Source organism: Pseudorasbora parva, chromosome 24 (genome assembly GCF_024679245.1).
Source record: "Pseudorasbora parva isolate DD20220531a chromosome 24, ASM2467924v1, whole genome shotgun sequence".
Taxonomy (NCBI): domain Eukaryota; kingdom Metazoa; phylum Chordata; class Actinopteri; order Cypriniformes; family Gobionidae; genus Pseudorasbora; species Pseudorasbora parva.
This window is the reverse complement of record NC_090195.1, coordinates 22,726,452-22,750,635: the sequence shown is the minus strand read 5'-3', so window position 1 is coordinate 22,750,635 and position 24,184 is coordinate 22,726,452. Positions and strand designations below refer to the sequence as shown.

General features: G+C 38.6%; 2 protein-coding genes across 5 annotated transcripts in view; one reads left to right on the top strand and one right to left on the bottom strand.

Moving 5' to 3' along the window:
• myripb (myosin VIIA and Rab interacting protein b) overlaps positions 1-6,057 on the top strand; it is a 281,412-nt gene extending 275,355 nt beyond the window's left edge. For all 3 annotated transcript variants that reach the window (XM_067434434.1, XM_067434436.1, XM_067434435.1), the window contains one exon: positions 5,638-6,057. In XM_067434434.1, coding sequence (XP_067290535.1) covers positions 5,638-5,684 — 47 coding nt within the window. In that variant the 3' untranslated portion in view covers positions 5,685-6,057. The remainder of the gene's footprint in view (positions 1-5,637) is intronic.
• Positions 6,058-7,858: 1,801 nt separating this feature from the next.
• prlh2 (prolactin releasing hormone 2) lies at positions 7,859-10,287 on the bottom strand. 2 transcript variants are annotated; one of them, XM_067434437.1, is made up of 3 exons: positions 10,186-10,287; positions 9,462-9,663; positions 7,859-8,235 (listed from the first exon to the last, which is right to left on the bottom strand). In XM_067434437.1, the coding sequence occupies exons 2-3, from the start codon at positions 9,625-9,627 to the stop codon at positions 8,048-8,050; spliced, it is 354 nt and encodes a 117-aa protein (XP_067290538.1). In that variant the 5' UTR covers positions 9,628-9,663; positions 10,186-10,287; the 3' UTR covers positions 7,859-8,047. The 2 variants fall into 2 exon arrangements, with proteins under 2 accessions (XP_067290538.1, XP_067290539.1); XM_067434438.1 differs by having other exon boundaries at positions 9,462-9,647; positions 10,186-10,240.
• Positions 10,288-24,184: the final 13,897 nt, after the last annotated feature.

The following is a 24,184-nucleotide window of genomic DNA, read 5'->3' as shown; positions in this document are numbered from 1 at the left end:
CAGTGGCTTCAGTGCTGGAGTTCCTCCAAGAGTGTTTCTCTGCGGGTCCTACCCCGTCCACACTCAAGGTGTTAGTGGCTGCCATTGGAGCTTCCCACGCTCCTGTGAGTGATGGGCCTTTGGGTAGGCACCATCTTGTTGTACGGTTCCTCCATGGGGCCTGGAAGATGAGGAATGCGGCTCCTGTCAGAGTTCCAACCAGGGATCTGGCAGTGGTAATTGAAGGATTGGCTGAGGCCCCCTTTGAGCCCCTGGAGTTGGCTGAGGCTAAGAACCTGACCCTTGAGTTGGCCTTTCTCCTTGCTATCACTTCTCTAAAGAGAGTGGGGCCTCTAGGCCTTGGCGGTGACACCAACTTGTCTGAAATTTGCCCCTGGCCATTTTACATCCTAAACTAGGTACCTAGGGTGCCATCTAGTCTGGCCAGGTCATTGGTTCTTCAGGTTTTTCATCCCCCGCCCCATGTGACGGCGGAAGAAGGGAGGCTTTTCCTTTTATGCCCGTTCAGGGCCTTGAGAATATACTTGGAAGGTCAGCAACACCTTCCTGTGACGCCCGGCGCTAGGGTGCTCCAGTCCTAATTGTGCCTGGTCTCCAGCTTCACAATAGGGCAGGCATATCCTTGGTGTGGCCTAGTGGGTACTCGTTCCCCAAATTCGTCATTCCGACACAGTGCGAAGTTCCCTTGATATAGGGAACGTATCGGGTTATGTATATAACGAGGGAACGAGCACTGCGTCTCGTCGCAATCAAGATTGGAATAGTTTCATTCAGACTTCAGATGCGCTGTTGCTAAGGGAGTATCCCCAAATTCGTCGTTCCGACGCAGTGCTCGTTCCCTCTCAGGGAACAAGGGTTATATACATAACTTGAGACGTTTTAGTCCCAGAGCATATGTAGTCTATGCCCACTTTACTGTCCATGTCCAGAAAGGGAATAAAAACATCATCAAAGTAGTCCATATGTGACATCAGTTGGTTGATTAGAATCTCGACGCATCGAAAATACATTTTGGTCCAAAAATATCAAAAACTATGACTTTATTCAGCATCGTCTTCTCTTCCGTGTTCCTCCAAAAAGAATGAATCGGTTAATGAATCAGTGAAATGGTTATTGAATCAGCCACATTTCTACCATCTGTAAAACTGCATTCTTCCATCCTAAAAATACATCTAAATTACGACACATGCTTTCAATGCAAAATTAACAGTTAGTTAGTTAATGTATTCATGACCTCAAGGCTAGATTATTGTAATGCTCTACTGGGTGGTTGCCCTGCTTGTCAACACTGTACTGTACTGACTCCCTATTAAGCATTGTAAACATTTTAAAATCTTGCTTATTACTTACAAAGCACTAAATGGTTTAGCTCCCCAGTACCTGAACAAGCAACAGTGTCTACTAGAATCTCCCTGTGAAGGCCTCCCTTCCCCTCTATACAAATGAAAAAACATGCACACAAACATGCTTGCCTATGGGCTGAACACGTAGTGCTTGCATGCATGCTGTAGCCATTTTCACGGATTTGCCTTTTTAGGGGTTGTGCAGGGATGATGATGGTATAGTTTCAAAACGATTTCAAACCTATTCATGGTTTGCATTCTTGGGCCCCCAGAAGCATGGTTTCATGTGATTTCAGCTATTTTTATATCAATAATGGATGTTTATATTATGAATACTAAGTTGGTGTAGCGATTAGCTCTATATAAAATGCTAAATATAACATTTTAACATCATCATATGAATGAAATCCCCATTAGATCATGACAGGAAGGTAATATAAACACTCAATGGTGGTCTAAAGTGAGTTTTGAGTGAAAGTGTTATTTTAATCTTTTAAATTGTAATTAGCTTGATGTTAAGCTCTAATGCACCTGTTGCGCCATGAGCTAATCTATTTCGCTATCTATTTTATTACAGTAATTTACACAATGTATCAATAAGATGTTTTTTAGTTTGTTTGTTTTCTGGAAAACTGATAATATGTAGATTATTGTATGTGGTTTTAATGGGCAAGCCTTCATGCCAGAATAAAGGCCAATGGCTGAATACAAACAAAAGAATAACAATAAAAGAATAAAGATAAAGAAGTCTTATACTGACAAAGGTGTAAAATGTTCGTTGCTTGAGAACAATAGAGCATTAATTGAGCTGTTATCCAGCTGTAAACTCTCAAGTGTTTGCTTTCTAAATATATGTTGGTTATGTCATATAACCAGATTGACTTTATTCAATAATATAAATGATAATATAATATGAATATTGATGAAATATTCAGATTGACTTTATTTTGGGTATGTCATTCATGCCCCACTTGCCAAAATGACCCTCCATAGAATCAGTTAAAGGAGTACTTCAGCGCAGGGAAGATGAATCTGTATTTAAACGGGGTCATTAATGTAGTGAATGAGTAGAAATGTGAAATTATTTTTGAATTTGGTACTTTCTAGACTGAGAAAAGACAGAACATTTATTTTTGTCTCATGGGGATGAAAGACAACAATTCCCAGAATGCTTCGCTACCCTGTGAGTCCACTCCCAAAGCCACCACTACTGAATCACTGATCACTTTCTCACCACCGCGTTCATCTTCATAAAATCAGTTCAGTTAGAGAACAGACACTACAATTAAAAACTGAACATGGCTGTTCAATATATTGTGATTTAGCCGCTAAGTGAGTGTCATTCGATCATTCGAATATACTCCAGGGTTTCTACTGATACAAAGCCAAATGCTAATCGCTGAAGTAACCCTTTAAATTTAAGAAACACAATGCATGAATCCTACATGTCTTATAGGTGCAGTACTCTGTGTACTGTATGTGTGATCACTTTGTATGAATCAGCTAAAGTCCCACAGAAAACAATTTAATGTGGTTCAGAAAAAAAGGGTCATCTTTTTCTTCCACTGACGTTAAAAGGAAGGGAAAAAAGTCTATTTTCACACCTAGTGACATTACACATTTTGATTTGAAAAGAAAGGTGAAATGAGCAACCAGTGAAAAGGTGCAAGACTTAATGCACCATGTAGATACACTGGGAGAAGAAAAGAGAGTCCATTAGGGAAGAAACTGAGAATATTTTTTCCTCTCTCGTCTTCTGCTTAATCTTCCTACTAATTAACAGGGTTTCTGTTTAGAGCTGGCTATTGATATGAACATGATTCATCTTGATTTCTTTATTTCACATTAGCTGCAGCTTCAAAGGACAAGCTTACTTATTCCAGTTCACCTCACACAAACCTACCAGTAGAAGGAGACGGTAACAGCTTGTACAAAGCCTGAAGTGGTTCTTTAGTCAGTGTTGCATGTTGTAGCACTGGAGAATTCATGTCAATACATCAGAAAGCTGGACAGTGTGTTGTATGTTGACATTAAAGTTCACCAAAAAAGAACATTCTGTTCTTGTTAACTCATCTATGTCATTTAAAAACAGTATGACCCTCTTATGTGGATTGTGGAACACAAAAGATGAAGTTTTACGAATGGTCATGCTGCCCTTTCAGTGAGACGATGCTGTGTACAATTCTTAATTTTTTTTTTTAAATAATAATAATAATAAATAAAGGTACAAAAGTATTGTATACAAATGCCATGACTTATTTTATAAATTAATAAAGGAGAAATCACACCAAATTACTTTTTACGACTTTAACAAACCTTGCCTTGTAATACAAATTTTGTAATAAAAGACTTTTGACCTTGACACATATAAGAGTCATGGGGGTCTGCAGGGGTCCTCACTGTTTCTTGTTTAATGTTAAATTAGTTAATAGTTTCGATTAATAATAATAATAATAATATTAATAAAAGTCATCATCATCATCAATTTTGGCCCATTAAAGATATCTATAATATTATAATTTTATTATTTAATAAATAAATACATTTCACTTCTGAAATTTAAAGTGCTCATCACATAAAAGGTCTACTTAAGGTGTATTTGTATATATATATATATATATATATATATATATATATATATATATATATATATATATATATATATATATATATATATATATATATATATAAGGATTATTAGGAACACCATACTAATACTGTGTTTGACCCCCTTTCGCCTTCAGAACTGCCTTAATTCTACATGGCATTGATTCATGCTGAAAATATTCTTATTGATAGGATTGCATCTTGCAGTTGATGAAGATTTGTGAGATGCACATTCAGGGCATGAAGCTCCTGTTCCACCACATCCCAAAGATGCTCTATTGGGTTGAGATCTGGTGACTGTGAGGGCCATTTTAGTACAGTGAACTCAGTGTCATGTTCAAGAAACCAATTTTAAATGATTCAAGCTTTGTGACATGGTGCATTATCCTGCTGGAAGTAGCCATCAGAGGAGGTGGTCATGGTGGTCATAAAGGGATGGACATGGTCAGAAACAATGCTCAGGTAGGCCTTGGCATTTAAACGATGCCCAATTGGCTTAAGAAAACACCCCCACACCATTACACCACCACCACCAGCCTGCACAGTGGTAACAAGACATGATGGATCCATATTCTCATTCTGTTTAGGCCAAATTCTGACTCTCCAAATTGAGACTCATCAGACCAGGCAACATTTTTCTTGTCTTCAGTTGTCCAATTTTGGTAAGATTGTGCAAATTGTAGCCTCTTTTTCCTATTTGTAGTGGAGATGAGTGGTACCCGGTGGGGTCTTCTGCTGTTGTAGACCATCTGCCTCAAGGTTGTGCGTGTTGTGGCTTCACAAATGATTTGCTGCATACCTCGGTTGTAATGAGTGGTTAATTCAGTCAAAGTTGCTCTTCTATCAGCTTGAATCAGTCGGCCCATTCTCCTCTGATCTCTAGCATCAACAAGGCATTTTCCTCCACAGGACTGTCGCATACTGGATGTTTTTCCCTTTTCACACCATTCTTTGTAAACCCTAGAAATGGTTGTGTGTGAAAATCCCAGTAACTGAGCAGATTGTAAAACACTCAGTCTGGCACCAACAACCATGCCATGCTCAAAATGGCTTAAATCACATTTCTTTACCATTCTGACATTCAGTTTGGAGTTCAGGAGATTGTCTTGACCAGGACCACACCCCTAAATGCATTGAATAAACTGCCATGTGATTGGTTGATTAGATAATAGCATGAGAAATTGAATATGTGTTTCTAATAATCCTATAGGTGAGTGTGCGTGTATGTATGTATATATATATATATATATATATATATATATATATATATATATATATATATATATATATATATATATATATATATATATATATATATATATATATATATATATATATACCCTAATTCCACGAGACAGTCAAATGCGAAAGAGCAGACTCGTAGAAAGAGAGCAAGTGTTTAGGGTACTAGGAAGGGGAAGGTAGTAAAGTAGTAAAGTGTTACCGATGATCTAAGGATTTTCCTTTTTGCATGAATTATCCCTTTAAATGTACTGCTATTGGCTATGACATTAACAGTGTATTCAAGATTCTTAAAATTAGATTAATAGAGAAAGTACACTTTTGTTCAGGAATAAGAGAGATAAATGTTAAACACTTCTCCACATTAAGCCAATATATCATTATAAAAATATATTTCCATAAAAATGTGTTTTCTAAAAGGGTGTTTTGAATTCCTTCTACACAGAAAAGGAGGTCAAATCTGAGCCGCAGGTGAGATCGATGAGGCCATGACAAGTGGATTCTCAGATAAGCTATATGGCTCAATATCACACCGCTTGTGACTGCTAGGACCATCAGGCTGTTCCACACCAGTGCCTTGATCCAACTTCTGGTCCGTCAATATTTGATCTGTACTAATGCTAATTGTCGACCCTAGGCCTGATCACTACTCTTTGTAGGGTTGACATCCCCTCTGACCCCAAGAACTCTACCAAACCCTGGAGCTCAACACCTCCGGATTCCAGGGGACCTGATTTAAATCTCAATCTCTCTCTCTCGCTCTCTCTCTCTCTCTCTCTCTCTCTCTCTCTCTCTCTCTCTCTCTCTCTCTCTCTCTCTCTCTCTCTCTCTCTCTCTCTCTCTCTCTCTCTCTCTCTCTCTCTCTCTCTCTCTCTCTCTCTCTCTCTCTCTCTCTCTTTCTCTATCTTTCTGCCTTAAAGCTTAAAGGAGACCAAACTCCTACAATGAACCATCACAGAGGGTTGTAATTGTAGATTTAAACTCATGTAATTACTATATGCGTAACAATGAACAATGGTAAATGTTAACAATCTGGGACGTCACCTCTTTTTCTAACGTTTGCTGAGTGTTGTACATGTTCGAAATCTGTATGTCGGCAATGTGACCGGATTAAAAAAAAACAACTTTTGGGATGACCAATGTGACCGTTATTTTATTTTATTATTTTGTTTTGCAAAGAAGCTGGAGCACATTTGGTAAAAGTTTTAAACGTGTGAAATGTCTATGTGAGAGTAAATACAAAATACCTGCAGGACCTGTTTGATTTTTATTGTCATGTTTCTATTCTTCTCATATGCGGTGCAAATATCTCAGGTTTCTTTTTCTGATGGTCACTCTTGGAGGTGTTTCTTCAAGGCGCTGTATAAAATCTGTATTCAGCATCTTAGTCTTTATTTTATTTTCTAAAAAAATAGGGTCAACTACAATTGGAAAGCATTTGACCACCTTGCCATATGAGTTTTTGAGTGTGTTTCCATGAATCATCACAACCCCCCTGTGTGTTCTCATACATGTGTTTGACTCAACTTCAGATGTTGATTTCTTGAGGATGAACATCAAATCACTGCCATCTTATTATTATTAATTATCTTATTATTCTTTTATTAATCTGAAAAAACCCAGTTGTTATTCTCAGAGCACAGCTTCAGTATTATAAGACAAGCATGTGCATATTTTGGACATTCTCAAACCATATGTAATGTTTCTGTGGTGAATTGATAATCAATGGGAACAGTAAATATAACCATTAGCAAATTGCTACAATAGCAGAGTGTTAAAACTGCACACCAGTGTGTTTGATCACAGCATTGTTTTCTCAGAGATAAAATTTGTTTGTTATAATGCTATTTAGCCTGGTACAACAATACAAATCACACAAGCTTTAATTTGTCATTGGGCAATTTTATTCTTCTTTTTGAGCATAAAGCAGGAATGTCCACCTCTTTATCTTAGCTCTGAGAAATGCAACATAAAAGATTGATCTTGTTATCTTGAGATATTCCACTGAACTGTCCTTTTTACTTTTAAGGCAATGAAGAATAAACTAGCATGCAATATACAATTCGCACCATCATCCCAAACTTTGTCTTCTCGATTCCACTCTCTACAGAGGAGCTATTCAGCATTCATGCTCTTAAACGGGTCCTGCTCCTTGTTGTTGTCTATGGCAATGTTAGTGTATAAAAGCATGCATCACGTTTCTAATAGATGTAAAATATCCCATGAAAGCACAGTCAAGAAATTGAAAATGTCCTACAGTGTCATGTATTTTTCTATTCGAAAAATTGAATGCATATTTACATTTAAATTAGGTATAAAAAGACGAGATATGAAAGATATGAAATATCGTAGGCTTTTCAAGTGTATTTTGGGTTTGCCGTGATTGAAAGGGCATTAGCCTGCCTCTTATCAGATTGTCCTCAGTGTAATTTAACCATGAAGTGTTAATGGGGGGGGGGGTAAAATATTCTGTAGCGAAAAGAAAAAAGCCAATGAATTATCATGTGCCAAATTTGTTCTGACACAAGCAGTGTTCAAATAATTATGAATAAAGTTTGCATTCCTGTAGAGATTCAGAGATGTGTGTTTTCTTTGGTAAATTATATTTTAATTGAATTGTGGAGCAGTAGTTTGCATAATCTAAACTAATAAGAGGAAAACATACATACATTTGTACATTTATTTATTAATATAGATTGCATTTGTAATATGTACAGATATTTTCACCTGCCAGTCAGTTTATTTGAAATGAATATTGAGAGGCACACAGCCAATGGAGAATGATAAAACTGATTAGGTATACACACTAAAACACATTCAAATATTACAGGCAACAGGTCGCTGTATAGTATCTCTCATGGTAACCAGTCTGACTCCTCTTGTGCCAGCGTGTTCCGCAAGCTCTCTCTATTCCTGAGAGTGCTCAACAGGAGCTCCAGAGATTTGACCACCGGCTGCAGATCACCTCCGCTCTGCCTCTTCCCAAACCGCCCGATGGGTCTCACACCGCGACCCACATACCAGAACGGGTCGATCTCTGGACCTGATTGGGACGGGTTAAGACAAATGTTACTATTAAAGTGCATATTTGGCATATGCATGCATATAACAAGAAAACTTCCAGTATTACTATTACATTCATATGGTTAACAACCAGAAATATCTTAGTAATACATTATTTAAATACATTCAGTATGTCTTATATGATCAGTTTTAAGTTCTTGTAGTGCCCATTTATAAAATTCATTAAAACATGTTAGAATGCATTGGATCTATATATATATATATATATATATATATATATATATATATATATATATATATATATATATATATATATATATATATATATATATATGGCAACCTAAACAATGTGCTGTGGTCACATCTAAATGAACTGGTTTTAAGTCAAAACATAATGTAATATGACTGAATCAACTTGAATGCATGAGTTTAAACCAATTTTTTAATATTTTTTAAGCGGTAAATCAAATTGGTCTTTTAGATTCCTCAGTGATTTGACTAAAGAAAATGGTAAAAAGTCTACAGTAAAAACTTACTTGGCAACTGTAAGTTATCAGCCATATACAGTGACAATTTATATTATATTTTTAAAAAACTATACTCTTTAAAACACTGTACTTATATAAATGATTATAAACTATATTTCCACATCAATTACAGCAAAATGTATATTCTATAGTAAAATATTTTTTAAGCAAAACGAAGCCTCTTGATTGTGTTTGTTAGCTATGCCTCTTGGAAAGACATTTCTGATGAAACGTTGGCCATTAATTTTACCATCTACATTATCATTAATCATTATTTTTGATCAGTAGAGTTTAAGCAGATTGAAGTAATTCAAGCAGGTTGGCATATTACCATTATATCAGTTTGAAATATAATGCCATAAACTATAACATATACAAGTGCAAAAATGCTAGCACTGATATCTTTTTATCCATTTTATTTACTGGTAATCTTGTCAAGATTTTATTTTAGGCTATATTGTAGGCCTATTAATGTATTATGCAAAGTAATAACTGATTACACGGTGCATTTTAATTGATTACGAATATTAAATAATATTTTTTATGAATATTTATAAAATGCATGAACGCATGAAAGCTGCTCAACTGACTGGCATTGCGTGCTGCTCTATCTGTCATGATCCAATGTTAAGTCAAGTCTGTTGAAGCTGTATACCATGGATAATACATTAGTATGTAATACATTACAATGAAAAAACTAATGGGGAAAAAAACTTACTTCTGTTATCGACGTTGTGGACGATGTGAAGGTCGTGCTCGACTGTGGTGCCGTGTGCAGAGCTCTCGGTGGCGGACAGGATGAGCAGCAGCAGGAACGCGACCGTCCCCAAGCGCGAGCCAATCAGGCACTTAGTCACGGGCCGAGTGAAGGCGGCGGGCAGCATGCTGAATCTGATACAGGGCACTGCACGACAAAGCAGCTGCATGGCAGTAAGCACAATACTTGCATCATATTCAAAGATCTGAACAATATAAGTATATTACGATTAATTCAAGTTAAAAAAAAATGTGACTGATCAACTATTTCAACATTGAAAGTAATTTTAAGGGTCAGATATGTAAAAACTGCACATTTTGTTCACTAGTAACTGTCATTTTCATTATCTTTACAACTGTTTTAATTGTCCTTGTTTTTAATTTTTAATTCGTACACAGTATTCTTTTTCCTCATGCATATGTTACCACTATTTTAATTAATTTCTATGTAAAGCACTTTGAATTGCCATTGGGTATGAAATGTGCTTTACAAATAAACTTGCCTTGCCTACTCAAAACATTCCTCACAAAATGAACGAAACAAATTATTTTCACCTACATAAATATCTTTACATGAATAAATTAACTTTCTCAGACCAATTTCTGATGAGGAACTAACTTTAGAAATCACTAAAAACATTCAATCTACCTCTATTGATTAAATCAAAAAGAGTTGTTGAACTTACATGTGTCTTTGGACGTTTGCTCTTCTGTAACACCTGTTCTGGGGTCAGAGTCCAAGTAATTCAGGAATGTGAAGATGTCCAGCTTATATATCGCAAGGAGTCTGTCACAAAATGGATTAGATCACGTCAATCTTGCAGGACATCCCTCTTTACACATGCACACCTCCCACTTCCTCCCTTCCTCCTCTCCTCTCCTCCTCCTCTAATCCCCCATCAGCATCTCCACTGCTTTGATCCCTTGACTTGGACCCATCACAGTGATAGAGCGATGAGAGAACTCATCCATTTGTGAATCAGACACGTTCTGACGCACTACATCAGCAGATCTCTGACACACACAACATTAACTTCTTAAAAAAAAACACCACATCAAATGTCACCGTGAGATTTTGGATTTAAGGAGCAACAACCAATTTCATTTTTAATTTATTAGTGAAATATTTTAAAGTTTGATTTACACATTTTCATATACACTATAAACATTATGAGCAGTCTCAGAGTAAGTGAATATTGATGATCATCTAACAAGGCATTTTAAGGTTTGATTAGATTAGTGGGTAAGCAGTTATCGTAATCAACATGTTGGATACAGAAGAAATGGACAGGAATAAAGATTTGAGCAACTTTGACAAGACGTGCCAAATTGTTATGGCTAGGCAAGTATCTCTGAAAAGACAAGGTTTATGGGTTGCTCTCAGTCAGCAGCAGTGAGAATTTACCAACAGTGGTCTGAGGATGTACAGGACACAAACGGCAAGGCTCATCAATGTACGAAGGCTATCCCTACTGGTCCAGGCCAAAAGAAGGTCAACTGATACAAAATGTTAAAGGGGAGGTGAAATGCTGTTTCATGCATACTGAGCTTTTTACACCTTTAAAGACTTGGATTCCCATCCTAAACATAGACAAAGTTTCAAAAACGAATGTTGGACGTTTGATGGAGTATTTCTGTGTTAAAAATACTCCTTCCGGTTTCTCACAAGTTTCTGCGAGTTTTTTTCGAGTATGGGTCTACTTGACGTTAAATAGAGCGGATGGTCCTTGTATGGGCCGTATGGGCTCTTCTCCCGGTAGGGTGCGCGCGCGCGTGACTAGAGGGAGAGAGAGGAAATGCACGCTGTAAACAGTCTCTCAGGTGCAGATCCAGTCGTCCGTGAACACTTATGACGCGCCGCGCTCCACTTTATTCCTATGGGTGACGTCGAGCGACTTCAACGCTTCAGCACAGCATTCCGGGAAGGCAGCGCTGCATTTGAACCGATTTGAACGCAGAAATGACGGGAAGCTTCAAGGCATCGCTTCAGTCGCGTCGCAAAGTGGATTTCCACGGTCACTGCTGTCACAGGACTTCACCAAATCATACCAAAGAAGTGTGTTTTTGACAGAGCGGTCCTGCTTTGGAAGATGCCGGTGAGTAAATCAACTTCAAATTTCACTGCTATTGGCTACCGTCGCATGAGTAAACATCAGTAAACGATACGATCGCGTGCTTCGTCATTCAAATGCGCTAACGGTTACTCCATTGTTGTTCTGTATAACGTTACACTATTCTGACTCTGACGTGCAAAACCGTTTTGCTTGCTACCTCTAAGGTCTAGTCACATACAATAGTCCATAAACCGAATCATGTCCTCATAAACTGCACACAAAGGCCCCTAAATACAGTACATACCACAGAGACGGACATCCTGATGTTGCCGTTTCTCCTGTTCAATTTATTTCAGCCTCAGATTTGATTGTGGATCATTATCTGTATTAGCTGAGATAGATGGGTTTCTCCACGCTTGAGGACGTCACCGCTTTGCGCGCTTGTCATTCTTTAGCTCCGCCCACACGATACGCCTCCAGGCGCTCGGTTTTTTCCGTAAAGACTCGGTACAGCCCATATTTCTTTTATAAATATGATAAAACTAAAGACTTTTCGGAGATATGAAGGATGCAATACTACTCTATAGGTACTCAAGATTGACATGAGATTGACTGAAACTGAGTGTTTCACCCCCCCTTTAAGGACGCTTATGCGAGGAATGTGTCACAAAACACTAAGCTGAGCATCCCATTCTGCTGCTTATTGGGCTATGTAGACGCAGACCACTCAGAGGACATATGATGACAACTCCAACATTGAAAAAGCATACGATAGACAGAAGAAATTAATCCCATTTTCTTTTACATCATGTGGACACCCATGTACCTGGGCAAGTGTTTGGCTCCATGAATGCACTGTGGGATTACAACAAGCCGTTGGAGGGAGTGTGATGCTCTGGGCAATGTTCTGCTTAGAAATCCTTCGTCTGGCCATACATGCGGACATAAATTTGACAAATTCCGCCTACCTAAACATTGACCAGGTGTTTGTTAGGCCAGGTATACCTTCATAACAACGGTGTTCCCTGGTTGAAGTGGCATCTTTAAGCAGGATAATGCACCCTGCCACACTGCACCCATTGAACAGGAATGGTTTGAGGAGCATGAAGAAGAGTCCAAGGTGTTGCCATGGCCTCCAAATTCCCCAGATCTCAATTCATTTCAGCGTCTATGGGGTGTGTTAAAAAACCAACAAGTCCGATCCACGGCATCTCCACCTCACAACCTACAGGAATTGAAGGATCTGCTGCCAATGTCTTGGTGACGGATACGACAGGACACCTTGGGCCTCATCTCGCTTACGCACAGATTAGTGTGCGTATGCTAAAATCTATGCCTAAGTTCATATTTATTAAAACATTTTATGACTTAGAAAAGTGTTTTGTGCCCTGTCAGAGCCTGAGCAGATGTACGCACTTTTCCTTGTAGCAGAGTATTTGAAAACCCAAACAATTCTTTCAGCTCGCCGTTCTCAAGTAAAGGATTTGGACGATGACTGGTGGTTTTTTATACACTTGTATCGACTGAGACAAATCAGAAACAATTATTTATTCATTATATATAATGAATGATCCACCAAACGTACTGTCCCAACAAAGATTGGTGACAACATCCCCCAGAAAGCAAGGAAGGTTTCTGTTTCCATGGCTACCATTAGATAAGACTTGGTTTACAACTTGAAGGAATTTCCAGAGAGCTGTGACTCTAAATAGAGTCTTGTTGATTTTCCTGAATGAATTTATAAAAGCTGTTCTTTAAATGAACATGCGCCCAAGTACATTGTCTTACAATTTAAACTGTTAAAGTTGTAAAGGGTCTCATGTATGTTATTTTATTTATGCATGTCTTATGAGCAACTTACTAGTTAATATAACCTCTTATATGTATTCTCTCATGACTGTTACTTCCTTGAAGGAGGTAGTGTTTGTTTATTGTATTAATTGGAGTATAACTGGGCAAAAACCCAGTTTAATCATGCTTGAAACAAAGAGCTATAAAATCTCCAGAGTGAGATCCCATTGGTCAACTCGACCATCGAGGGTGGGATTTCTCAATGACTCTTAAGAGAGATGCACAGATCATCTCACCTCTTCTTCTCTCTTTCTGGTGGAACCAACACCTCATCTTGGCCAGCTGGCCAGCAGGCCAGGCCGATACAGCCTACACACACAGAGCCATGTGCTGTGTGGGACAGGAAACCTGATGCCACCACACGGCCGGTGGGTCACAAACTCTTCACACTACATGCAACTTCCTCAACCTCGATGGAGTCGAAACAACCATGCAAGCTCATCATTTCTTTTTCAGTCAACACAGAAGAAATCTAGCGCAACACCTTCCATCAACACCAACTATCAAAACTTTCTCCTGCGATTTCACCTTGGACGCTCTTCTACAGCTCAGGCTAAATGCAAAACATACACAATACAAATCGCTGTGTAGTTAGTTAAACTGTAAACCCCTTTGTTCAGACAAAGGAGCTTATCAATGATGGTTCCCCCCAGGTTTTAGACCAGGGGTCCCGGTCCTAGAGGGCCACTGTCCTGCAGAATTTAGCTCTAACCCCAATCAAACACACCTGAAACAGCTAATCAATTCCTTAAAGGGGGGGTGAAACACTCAGTTTCAGTCAGTGTCATGTCAATCTTGAGTACCTATAGAGTAGCATTGCATCCTGCATATCTCCGAAAAGTCTTTATTTTTTTTATAATTATATAAGAAAGATGCGCTGTTCCGAGTCTTTCCGAAAAAAGCCGAGCAGGTGGGGGCGTGTCGTGTGAGCGGAGCTAAATAATGACGTGTGCAGCAGCGCGCTGCAGTGAGGAAAGTGAGTCGCTCTGTGAGGAAAGTGATTCGCTCTGTGAGGAAAGTGATTCGCTCAGTGAGGAAAGTGATTCGCTCAGTGAGGAAAGTGATTCGCTCTGTGAGGAAAGTGATTCGCTCAGTGAGGAAAGTGATTCGCTCAGTGAGGAAAGTGATTCGCTCAGTGAGGAAAGTGATTCGCCCGCCGCGTGAGGAAAGTGATTCGCTCAGTGAGGAAAGTGATTCGCCCGCCGCGTGAGGAAAGTGAGTCGCTCTGTGAGGAAAGTGATTCGCTCAGTGAGGAAAGTGATTCGCCCGCCGCGTGAGGAAAGTGATTCGCTCTGTGAGGAAAGTGATTCGCTCAGTGAGGAAAGTGATTCGCCCGCCGCGTGAGGAAAGTGAGTCGCTCTGTGAGGAAAGTGATTCGCTCAGTGAGGAAAGTGATTCGCCTGCCGCGTGAGGAAAGTGAGTCGCTCTGTGAGGAAAGTGATTCGCCCGTAGCGTGAGGAAAGTGCTAATACAGATCGACCGCCGGCCTATCAGTGGGTAAGTCAGTAGCTACTGGTTATATCACCTGTTTAGCATCCTACAAGCCAGCGCTTTGATGGGCGTAGCCTGTTGCTGTCGCTCTCTCCCTCGCTCTCTCTCACACGCTTACGGTAGAATTGTCCGTAAGGCCCATACAAGGAAATTCCGCCCCCATTAACGTCAAAGGGGACGCATGATCTCAAAAAACTTGCCGAAACTTATGACTAACAGGAAGTAGTATTTTTGACAAAGAAATACTCCCATCAAACGTCCACCTTAACTTTTGAAACTTTGTCTATGTTTAGTATGGGATTCCAAGTCTTTAACAGTGTAAAAAGATCAGTATGCATGAAACAGCATTTCACCCCCCCTTTAATAGGAATTGATTAGCTGTTTCAGGCAGAGGTGTGGACTCGAGTCATGTGACTTGGACTCGAGTCATTAATTTGATGACATCAGACTCGACTCGACAAAATGTACAAAGACTTGCAACTCGACTTGGACTTCAACACCAATGACTCGTGACTTAACTTGGACTTGCACCTTTTGACTCGAGAAGACTTGCTACTTCCCATGAAAACCTGGGGAAACCTTTGAAAACCTTTTTTCTTCACATGGCCATTCCGCTCTCGGTGTATCTGCTTCTGTGGAAAAAAAAAGTGCACCTGTATGCATGCCGAGAGAACGCGCGCTGCCTGCACGACATCCAATCATTGTAGTCCCACGTTGGTTTGATTCAACAGTATCCATAGTTGCCAAGTCCGCGTATAACACGCGACTTTTTGCTTTTTTTTTGGGCAAGTCGCGGTAAAAAATCTCGAGTTGCAGGTTGCGTTTTTTTGGGCTTATTTTTAAAAATGCAGTTCCTTGTTGGGAAAATATGACAAGCGACTTAATTTCTTTACATTTGTGGTCGCTGTTTTGTCCAAATGCATTGTCTGACAATGTCTTCTTACAGCTAATAGCCATAGTGCAACGATACAAGTGCTGTAGTCATTCGTCCTCATACATCCCGCCTCCTTTTCCACTCATTCATTGAAGAAAAATCGTGTTCAACGTGCAGGCATGTGATGTGACGTTATAAATGTAATGATAGTTCGTAGACATAAATAGACGAATACATTTTTTTATTACAAACAATGCAACCAGCAGAGATGTACAGATATGGAGAGGAAACAGGAAAGGCACCTAATTTAATTATTTTATAATGTATTTATTATGAAAGGCTAGGCTATTATTAAAAATAATAATAATAATAATAATAATAATAATAATAATAATAATAATAATAATAATATATAGGCTACTAATAATAACTGTAGGTATGGTTCAAATGTTTTTTATTATAAATATGTCACTATGTTGCAGCGCTCCCTTAGTGCTTTCCTGTGTACCAACTCCCAATCGTAGGCTGTAAAAAAAGTGTACATTAATCCTAAATAGTAGCTATGTGACATTAGTACATTTTAATACTATTTAGGGCAGATTGCACATTGAGATGCAGGGCTTATCCTTTTTATGGTTTATAGTGTGCATGTTCACCACTGCTCCCTCCTTAAATGTGTGCACTAACTTCGACTGGTGTTACCATAATCCTTCACATCACTTTTTCTCTTTTTCCATCTCCAAACCTCTTCTGTTCACAGCCTTTATTGCAATTTGAAGCATTTTGTAAAATCCCATCTGTATTTGCTTTTTAAACTCCAAAAGATTTCATTTTAATATGTTTCAGGCTCATTTATTGATAAATGATTGATCATAAATTATACTGATGATAATAAATATATAATATTGGGCTTGTTTTGGGCCCCCCACCCCTCTAAGTATTCTTCATACCTGAGAAGAATATGAAACAGATGCCAGAAAATCCCTTAAAGCCACACATGTTGTATTTGAAACTACTCTTTACTCATATTAGTGTTGTTGTGTTAATATTCATTGTCTATTATACAATACAGTATACGATAATACATTTCAGTTTCAGTGTATGCAATATTAAGAATATTTTCACTGCTTCAAAAGTCATAAGAAAGCCCTTTTCCTCAAGAAAATAAAGTCAAATGCTTTATAGCAGTGGTTTTGAAAGTGGGGACAGGGACCCCTGGGTGCCGCGAGGGGATGCTAGGGGGGCCATGGCAAGCTGGGATGAAAAGTATAGCAAAACAAAATAATTGAATCAATTAAAATAATTAAAGTAAACCAAATATAATCTAAACAATATTCCCATAATGACCCTAAGTTTAAGCTAAAAGGACCCATGTCTATTTGAAAAATAAACTGTTTTGCAATATGAGGTCTGAAAATTTGTGAAAATTTACATTTTATTGTTTTTTTTTTTACTGTATTTGTGTTACAGACACGCCAGGCTCCAACGTCGCCCAATCACTGCGCACACCCTCTCCCGAGTTCTGATCACACACACCTGACCTTCATCACCACCCCAATCTACCACAGCACAAAAGACACACACAGCCCTTCAGTCACTGTCCGGTCTCATCAATAAGAAGGTAATAACGCTCTCTTTGCCTCAGGACTCTCTCGAAGCATCCCAGTGATCTTCCAAGTCTCTTTTCAGAATCTCGTCGTGTCTCTGTGTCCAAGTGTGTGGGTCTCCAGCGAACTCTCCAGCGATCTCCCCAGTGTCATCTCCAGCGTCTATCTCCAGCGATCTCTCCAGTGATTCCCAAATCCCTCAAAAAGACTCTCATTCACCTGTCTTCTTGAAATGACTCGAAACTAAAATGGTAGGACTTTGGACTCGACTTGAGACTTTTTTGCTTTGACTTCTGACTCGACTCGGGACTTGCCTCATCTTTGACTCGACTTGACTCGGGTTGGGACTCGAGGGCAAAGACTTGAGACTTACTTGTGACTTGCATAACAATGACTTTGTCCCACCTGTGCTTTTAGGTGTGTTTGATAGCCACTATTTCACTAATTGAAATGTTCAAATGAATAATCATAATGAGGAGGTATGAATAATTATTAATATTTCCCCTCTGAGCTAATTCGCTACACACCATATTCCCAGTTTTGGGACACCTGCCTTTACATGCACATAAACTTTAATGACATCCCATTCTTAAACCGTAGGGTTTATTATGGACTTGGCCTACCCGGTGCAGCTATAACAGCTTCAACTTCTGGGGAGGCTTCCACAAGGTTAAGGAATTTTTGACCATTCTTCTAGAAGTGCATTTGTGAGATCAGGCACTGATGTTGGACGAGAAGGCCTGGCTCGCAGTCGCTGCTCCAATCTCTGCTCCAATTCATCCTGGTGCGCAGCTTATGGGAATAGTTTAAGTGGCCCAAAACTGTTCCAACATGACTGCACAAAAGTTTGATTTTCCAGCTCACTCCGTTAGTGGTGAAGGAGCTCTATTCGGACGGTAATTGTTCCTCGTGGGGTCAGAAGGTATTGCCATAATTTAAGTTACAGGGGCTAGTCAGTTATTTGCCATCCGTTTCCCACCACCCACATAAAAATCCCCAGCCAATTTACCTGCGGCTTTTGACAAACACCAAGGTCGTGTGGTGATGTAATAGCTGTCCGAATCCACATCTCTGAGTTTTAAAGAATATATTACTTCACGAGTTTGTGTGCCCATATAATCTTAGTGAAAGTGGTAAACAGATTTGGCTTGCTGTCTGCTATAGAGGGGCTCGGAGAGGATATTCTACCCGAGCTCCGATTGCCCCCCTATAACAGGCAAATTGAATGAATAAAATAATGAATGAATGAGTCATTTATATAGCGCCTTCATATGTACTACTGTAAACCCAAAGCGCTTTACACTCGTGTCAGGGATCTCTCCTCAACCACCACCAATGTGGTGTACAAAAGGAGGAGCAGGGGAGGAGGACGAGGGATGCTTCAGGAACCAAAAAGGGGAAGAGGTAAGCTGCTGGTTTTATACCTTGGTATTAATTGAAAGATTAGATGGGCGTACTCCTCCCGAAATTACGTTTATTAACTTCACTTCAAAATTCACTGTTTATAATCATTATATCTACAGCATACAATCATGGTATGGACCACGTGAGAGGCACGTTCCCGATCACAAAACTCTCCCCTCCACCGTGGCGGGAATAAATCACAATCCGAATGCACAAGTTTTAGGTTTTATCACTGAAGTGGCCTGCACATTTATTTTGACGGATTTCCATATGTGAAACCGGCGAAGGGCACATGAGATACGTCACAACCAACTGTTAGCGATTGGTTATGGCAGATCCATTAGTTTTAAACTTCAACAGAGTTCCTGCCTTCACGGAAGTAAACACTTGTCAATGTAGAGTGGCCAGACTCTATGTACAAATTAAATGTACAAGAGTCTGGTAAGACAAGGCTAGCTTTATACACCTGTAGCCGCATGGAAGTGATTGGAACCCCTGAATTCAATGATTTCGATGGGTGTTAACGATATTAATTAGGCAGTTTACAAGGCAGAGACCACAATTTTAAGATAATTTGCAATTTATAGATTTCACATCTAGAATCACACATACACACTTGAGAAATGATTGTAATATCAAATGTAAGACGGTTTCTACAATATTTTCTAAATGGTCATAATGTTTTGTGTTTCATTTTTAAATTTTTGTGTATTCATTTTACATAGTGTTCATAGTACATAGTGTTTAATTTTTGTGCATGTTTATGTATTTGTGACTAGGTTATTGTCACTGATGTTACAACCATTTGTAAATAATAATACAATTTTGTTTTTTACATGAAAGAGTTGTCGATTTTGGGTTCTGCTCTGTGTTTCAGGAGCAGTCTCCAGTGAGCATCAGGTGCAGGTCTGATGATGAGGAGGAGATTAGAGCCCCACCACCACACATAGAGCAAATAAGACCTAAATCATCAGCATTTGTTACCATAATGATATTATAAATATGAGATGTCCCTAATCCAAGCAGATGCACCACAAAAAAAATCCTCTCTTCTAGAATATGCATCCAATGAGATGCTATTGGGATGAGCTCCTGGTCCAATAATCTGTCATTATGTTTTTTTCCTGATTTTATTTAGCATTGTGGCATTACTTGTTACCCAGCATGCTGTGCAGCTGTAGTCAAATCAGAGTAAATTTTATCTGATTATGCTATAGTACTATAAAAGCGTGAAATGGGTTTTAGGGATATTCATAGTTAATTCTAGTTGCGGAATTTGCTGCAACATTGCAAGTTGCATGTTTTATAGTTGCCAGCCATGCTCAATAATATGAATAATGTGTAATGTTGTAAACCATTTTGAGGACACAAATCATTTGGTCAAAATCGAGCTACAATGTGGTATCTTAAAAATATCCTCTTCTTTATTTGTGTGCTTTTTCTTTTGTGCTAACAGGTCCTAAAACAGCCACTCAAGATTGAGTAGCCAATACTCTCATGAATGACTGATTATTGTTGATTTTAAGAACCACATAGGCTAGAAACAAGGCAATCTTTTAATTATTTGCCATGTCACACCATTGGCTAAAACAATTAATGGCAAATAGTTGTTCATGAGATTGTTTGGTTGAAACAAGTCAATCAAATTGGGCATGCTCCTTCTTAACATATTTAATTACTGTACAGGCTTATGCTGCGTTCCAGGCAGGTTTTTGAGCCCGCAAGTCACGACTTCAAACCACGACTCACAACATTGTAGCATGCCAGGCAAAGTCACGCCAAACTGCATGAGCACAAGGAAATTCCAGTAGCTGGATTTAAACAAAGCATAGCGGACCGTACGGGGCTTATGTTCATTTACAATCATTCTATTGAAAAAGGTGCTTATTTGAGGGGAAAAGAGGAGAAAAAAACAGCGCATAAGGCAAAAGGAGCTGTTATACATTTTATTTTACGTCACTGTGTAACTTACAACTTTCATAAACATGCATCCATAAAATTAAAAATAAAAAACATCTGTAGGGGCTGCCATTGTTGTTTCGTGGGCTATGTGACGTCAGAGCGTGTAAATGGTAGTACATTGTTTTAGTACGAGTTCATGGGTGGGAAGTCACAGGTTTGACTACTGTTCCAGTGACTTCCACAGGTAAGGTTGGAAAAACACGGGAGTATGTGGAAAACAATCTGAGATTATAGCTAAATTATTCCTATTTTTGTTTAATCAACGTGTTATCCTCAATAAATCCGTCCCTTTGATACCTCGAACTTTCAAATATTTCAATCTAATATGATTTCTGACCTGCAAGGTTGCCAGAATAATAATCATACACTGTTAGGCCAGAGGAGAACTGGCACCCCGACTGAGTCTGGTTTCTCCCAAGGTTTATTTTTCTCCATCATGCCCTGATGGAGTTTTGGTTTCTTGCACTGTCGCCTTTGGCTTGGCTTGCTCAGTTGGGGACACAAGTTTTCAACTAAATATCCAAATAAAATTAACTACTAAATTAACTGTATACACTATATCCCTGATCTGCCCACTTTGTCGCTATATGATCAAATGAAAGGAGCTGATTACATCACCGTTTTCTCCAAAATCAAATTTTGTTGCAATATTTTCCTGTTTAACACTTTGAAGCTGCTTTGAAACAATCGCCATTGTAAAAGTGCTATATAAATGAAGTTCACTTGACTTGACTATTGGAAAGCATTATTATTCCACTATCACTTTAAAAAAAGGATTGTTTTTAAAGTAAATATATTAACATTGACTTCCACATTTATTATACTTGGATTATATTTAGATGGAATCCATAGGCCAGTGATTGACATATATGATAACTGGATGTTTTTAATTACATTTGGAAAAAACGTTATTTGTTCATTTATTTATTTGTTTCTTCAAATGCTATAATAAATGCTATAAAAACATTGCTCATTGCTAGTTCACGTTAGATAATATATTACTAATGTTAAAGGACAACTCCGGTGAGAAATGAACCTAGGGGTAATTAACAGATGGTTACAGAGTAGATCGTTCTCTGGGATGCGTTTTCATGAAAATCGAATGTAAAGAGTTTTATCTCTAAAAACAGATTAGCTTATAACGCTTGTCTATGGGGCACAGGGTAGTGAAATTAAATCGCTAGTTAATACCACAAACAAGGCTAAAAATAGCCTCACACTAACACAGTAGCATAATGAGGGTCCCTACATGCAAACCGAAGCATCGAGAACTTTGTAAGAGTACAAACAGTTTAATAAGAAGATACTTTATAAAGACAGTGCATTACGCGTTCACGGACAGGCACCATCTTGGAAAACAGTCTCGACGAATCGATCTACAAGCGCTGTTCTAAGTGAGCTGGTCGATAGGAATAAAGTTTGTGAAATGTAATAACATGGACATTTTTATTTTTATTTATTTATTTTCTCTGTTGCGTTCAGTGTTTTCTTCCGGAAACAACGGACCATATGAGATTCCAGGTCACAGTTCATCACTTAGCAGAGCTCTCGTCGCTCAACGAGTCGAGACTGTTTTCCAAGATGGCGCCTGTCCGTGAACGCGTAATGCACTGTCTTTATAAAGTATCTTCTTATTAAACTGTTTGTACTCTTACAAAGTTCTCATTGCTTCGGTTTGCATGTAGGGACCCTCATTATGCTACTGTGTTAGTGTGAGGCTATTTTAAGCCTTGTTAGTGGTATTAATTAGCAATTTAATTTCACTGCCCTGTGCCCCATAGACTAGTGTTATAAGCTAATCTGTTTTTAGAGATCAAACTCTTTACATTCGATTTTCATGAAAACGCATCCCAGAGAACGATCTACTCTGTAACTATCTTTTAATTACACCTAGGTTTATTTCTCACCGGAGTTGTCCTTTAATATCTGAGTGCTTATTGTAATTGTAAAGTGTTTATCATCTCATCAGATTATCAGTTTCAAAATGTAATGCTTGTATATAAATATCTTTTTTTAAATGTAATAATCACAAGTGAAAGTTTTATAGTTCAATATTCAGAACAAGGAAGGATTTATACAATTCAAAAAAACATAGTCATTAAAACATGGCTATCCCTAAACACACCCTCCCTATTAGATAATCTACTCCTAATCTTATTACAAAACTACGCTAAATTAATCGCTTGAACTTTTTTAATGTAGCTGTGTGAATTTCATTGAGACTGTGTGTTTGACAGATTTATTAAGATGTTTCAACCCAAAGAGACAGCAACTTCAATCATTCCCATTCACCTCGTGCTGTTTTGGGGACATTTGGGGTGTAAATCTTAGCCTACACAGAGAGTGGGTTGAAGCAAGCATTGATCAACTGTAGTTCTCTCTGCAGTAAAGTCCAGACTCACAAACTGCTCAATGAGCAATTACGTGCGTCTAACCAGTGTGGGTGTGTATGTGTGTGTGAGTAGGCATGATTTTCAGAGACAATTATAGCGAAGGCCAGCATCATTATTCAGTTTAGTGGTGTATTTTAAACACACAACTGAATATTGTTTTTATTTTATTTTTTACTTATACACAATCTGAGATGGCAGCTATTTTTATTCTGACTCATTCTTCTGTCTTGATGGACACAGCAGCAGGATTGGTAGAATATTAATAGTCACTGCACAAGTAAATGTTCAGCATATTAAATAACTTGAATGTCAATTGCTAAAATGGTCAACAGCAAATACTTTAGGACAAGCATTCTTTTCAAATTCATTGATATTAATAATTTACTTGTTGTTTTGCAGAATTGCAACAAAAAATATGCTGAATGCTGAAATTAATACAAAAATATAACTAATTCAGTCATAACACTGTCTGAATGAATTATTTAACCAACATTTATTGGCATGGGGCATGGAATGCATATGCTTCATTTTGTTCATTTTGGTGGACGAGATCTGCTACGCTAGCCTGACAAGCCAGACCCACATCAAGATGTTTGGTCTGGGAACTTACCATTGACTGGGCTCAGTCCGAGGGGCCGGGATAAACAGTTGTCTTTCAAAATCCCTTCTGCATGCAATTGGATAGCACTACAACCAACCAGAGCAACGTGAAGCGGAGGTAGTTGACAGATTAAACTTTCGCCATATCCGGTTTTCAAAACTCCAAACGCATCTTTCCTTTTTAAGAATGATTTCAGTGCCATTCTTTGTTCTTTTCTCAAAGAAAAGCTTAGCTCTAAGTCTTCCTGAGTTCGGAAGACCGCCATTCGCCAGCTTCTTTGTTTACAAGAAGCACACAGAACCGCTGCAACTCTACTGTCATTATGTTAAGCCCGCACACCGACTCTATACGTGATATAGTTTTGATTTGATAGTCTAGATTTCTAGGCTGCTGCTGAGTAAATAGAATAATTTGTTCAGCTTAGTTAAAATAACAAAGGACATGCTGC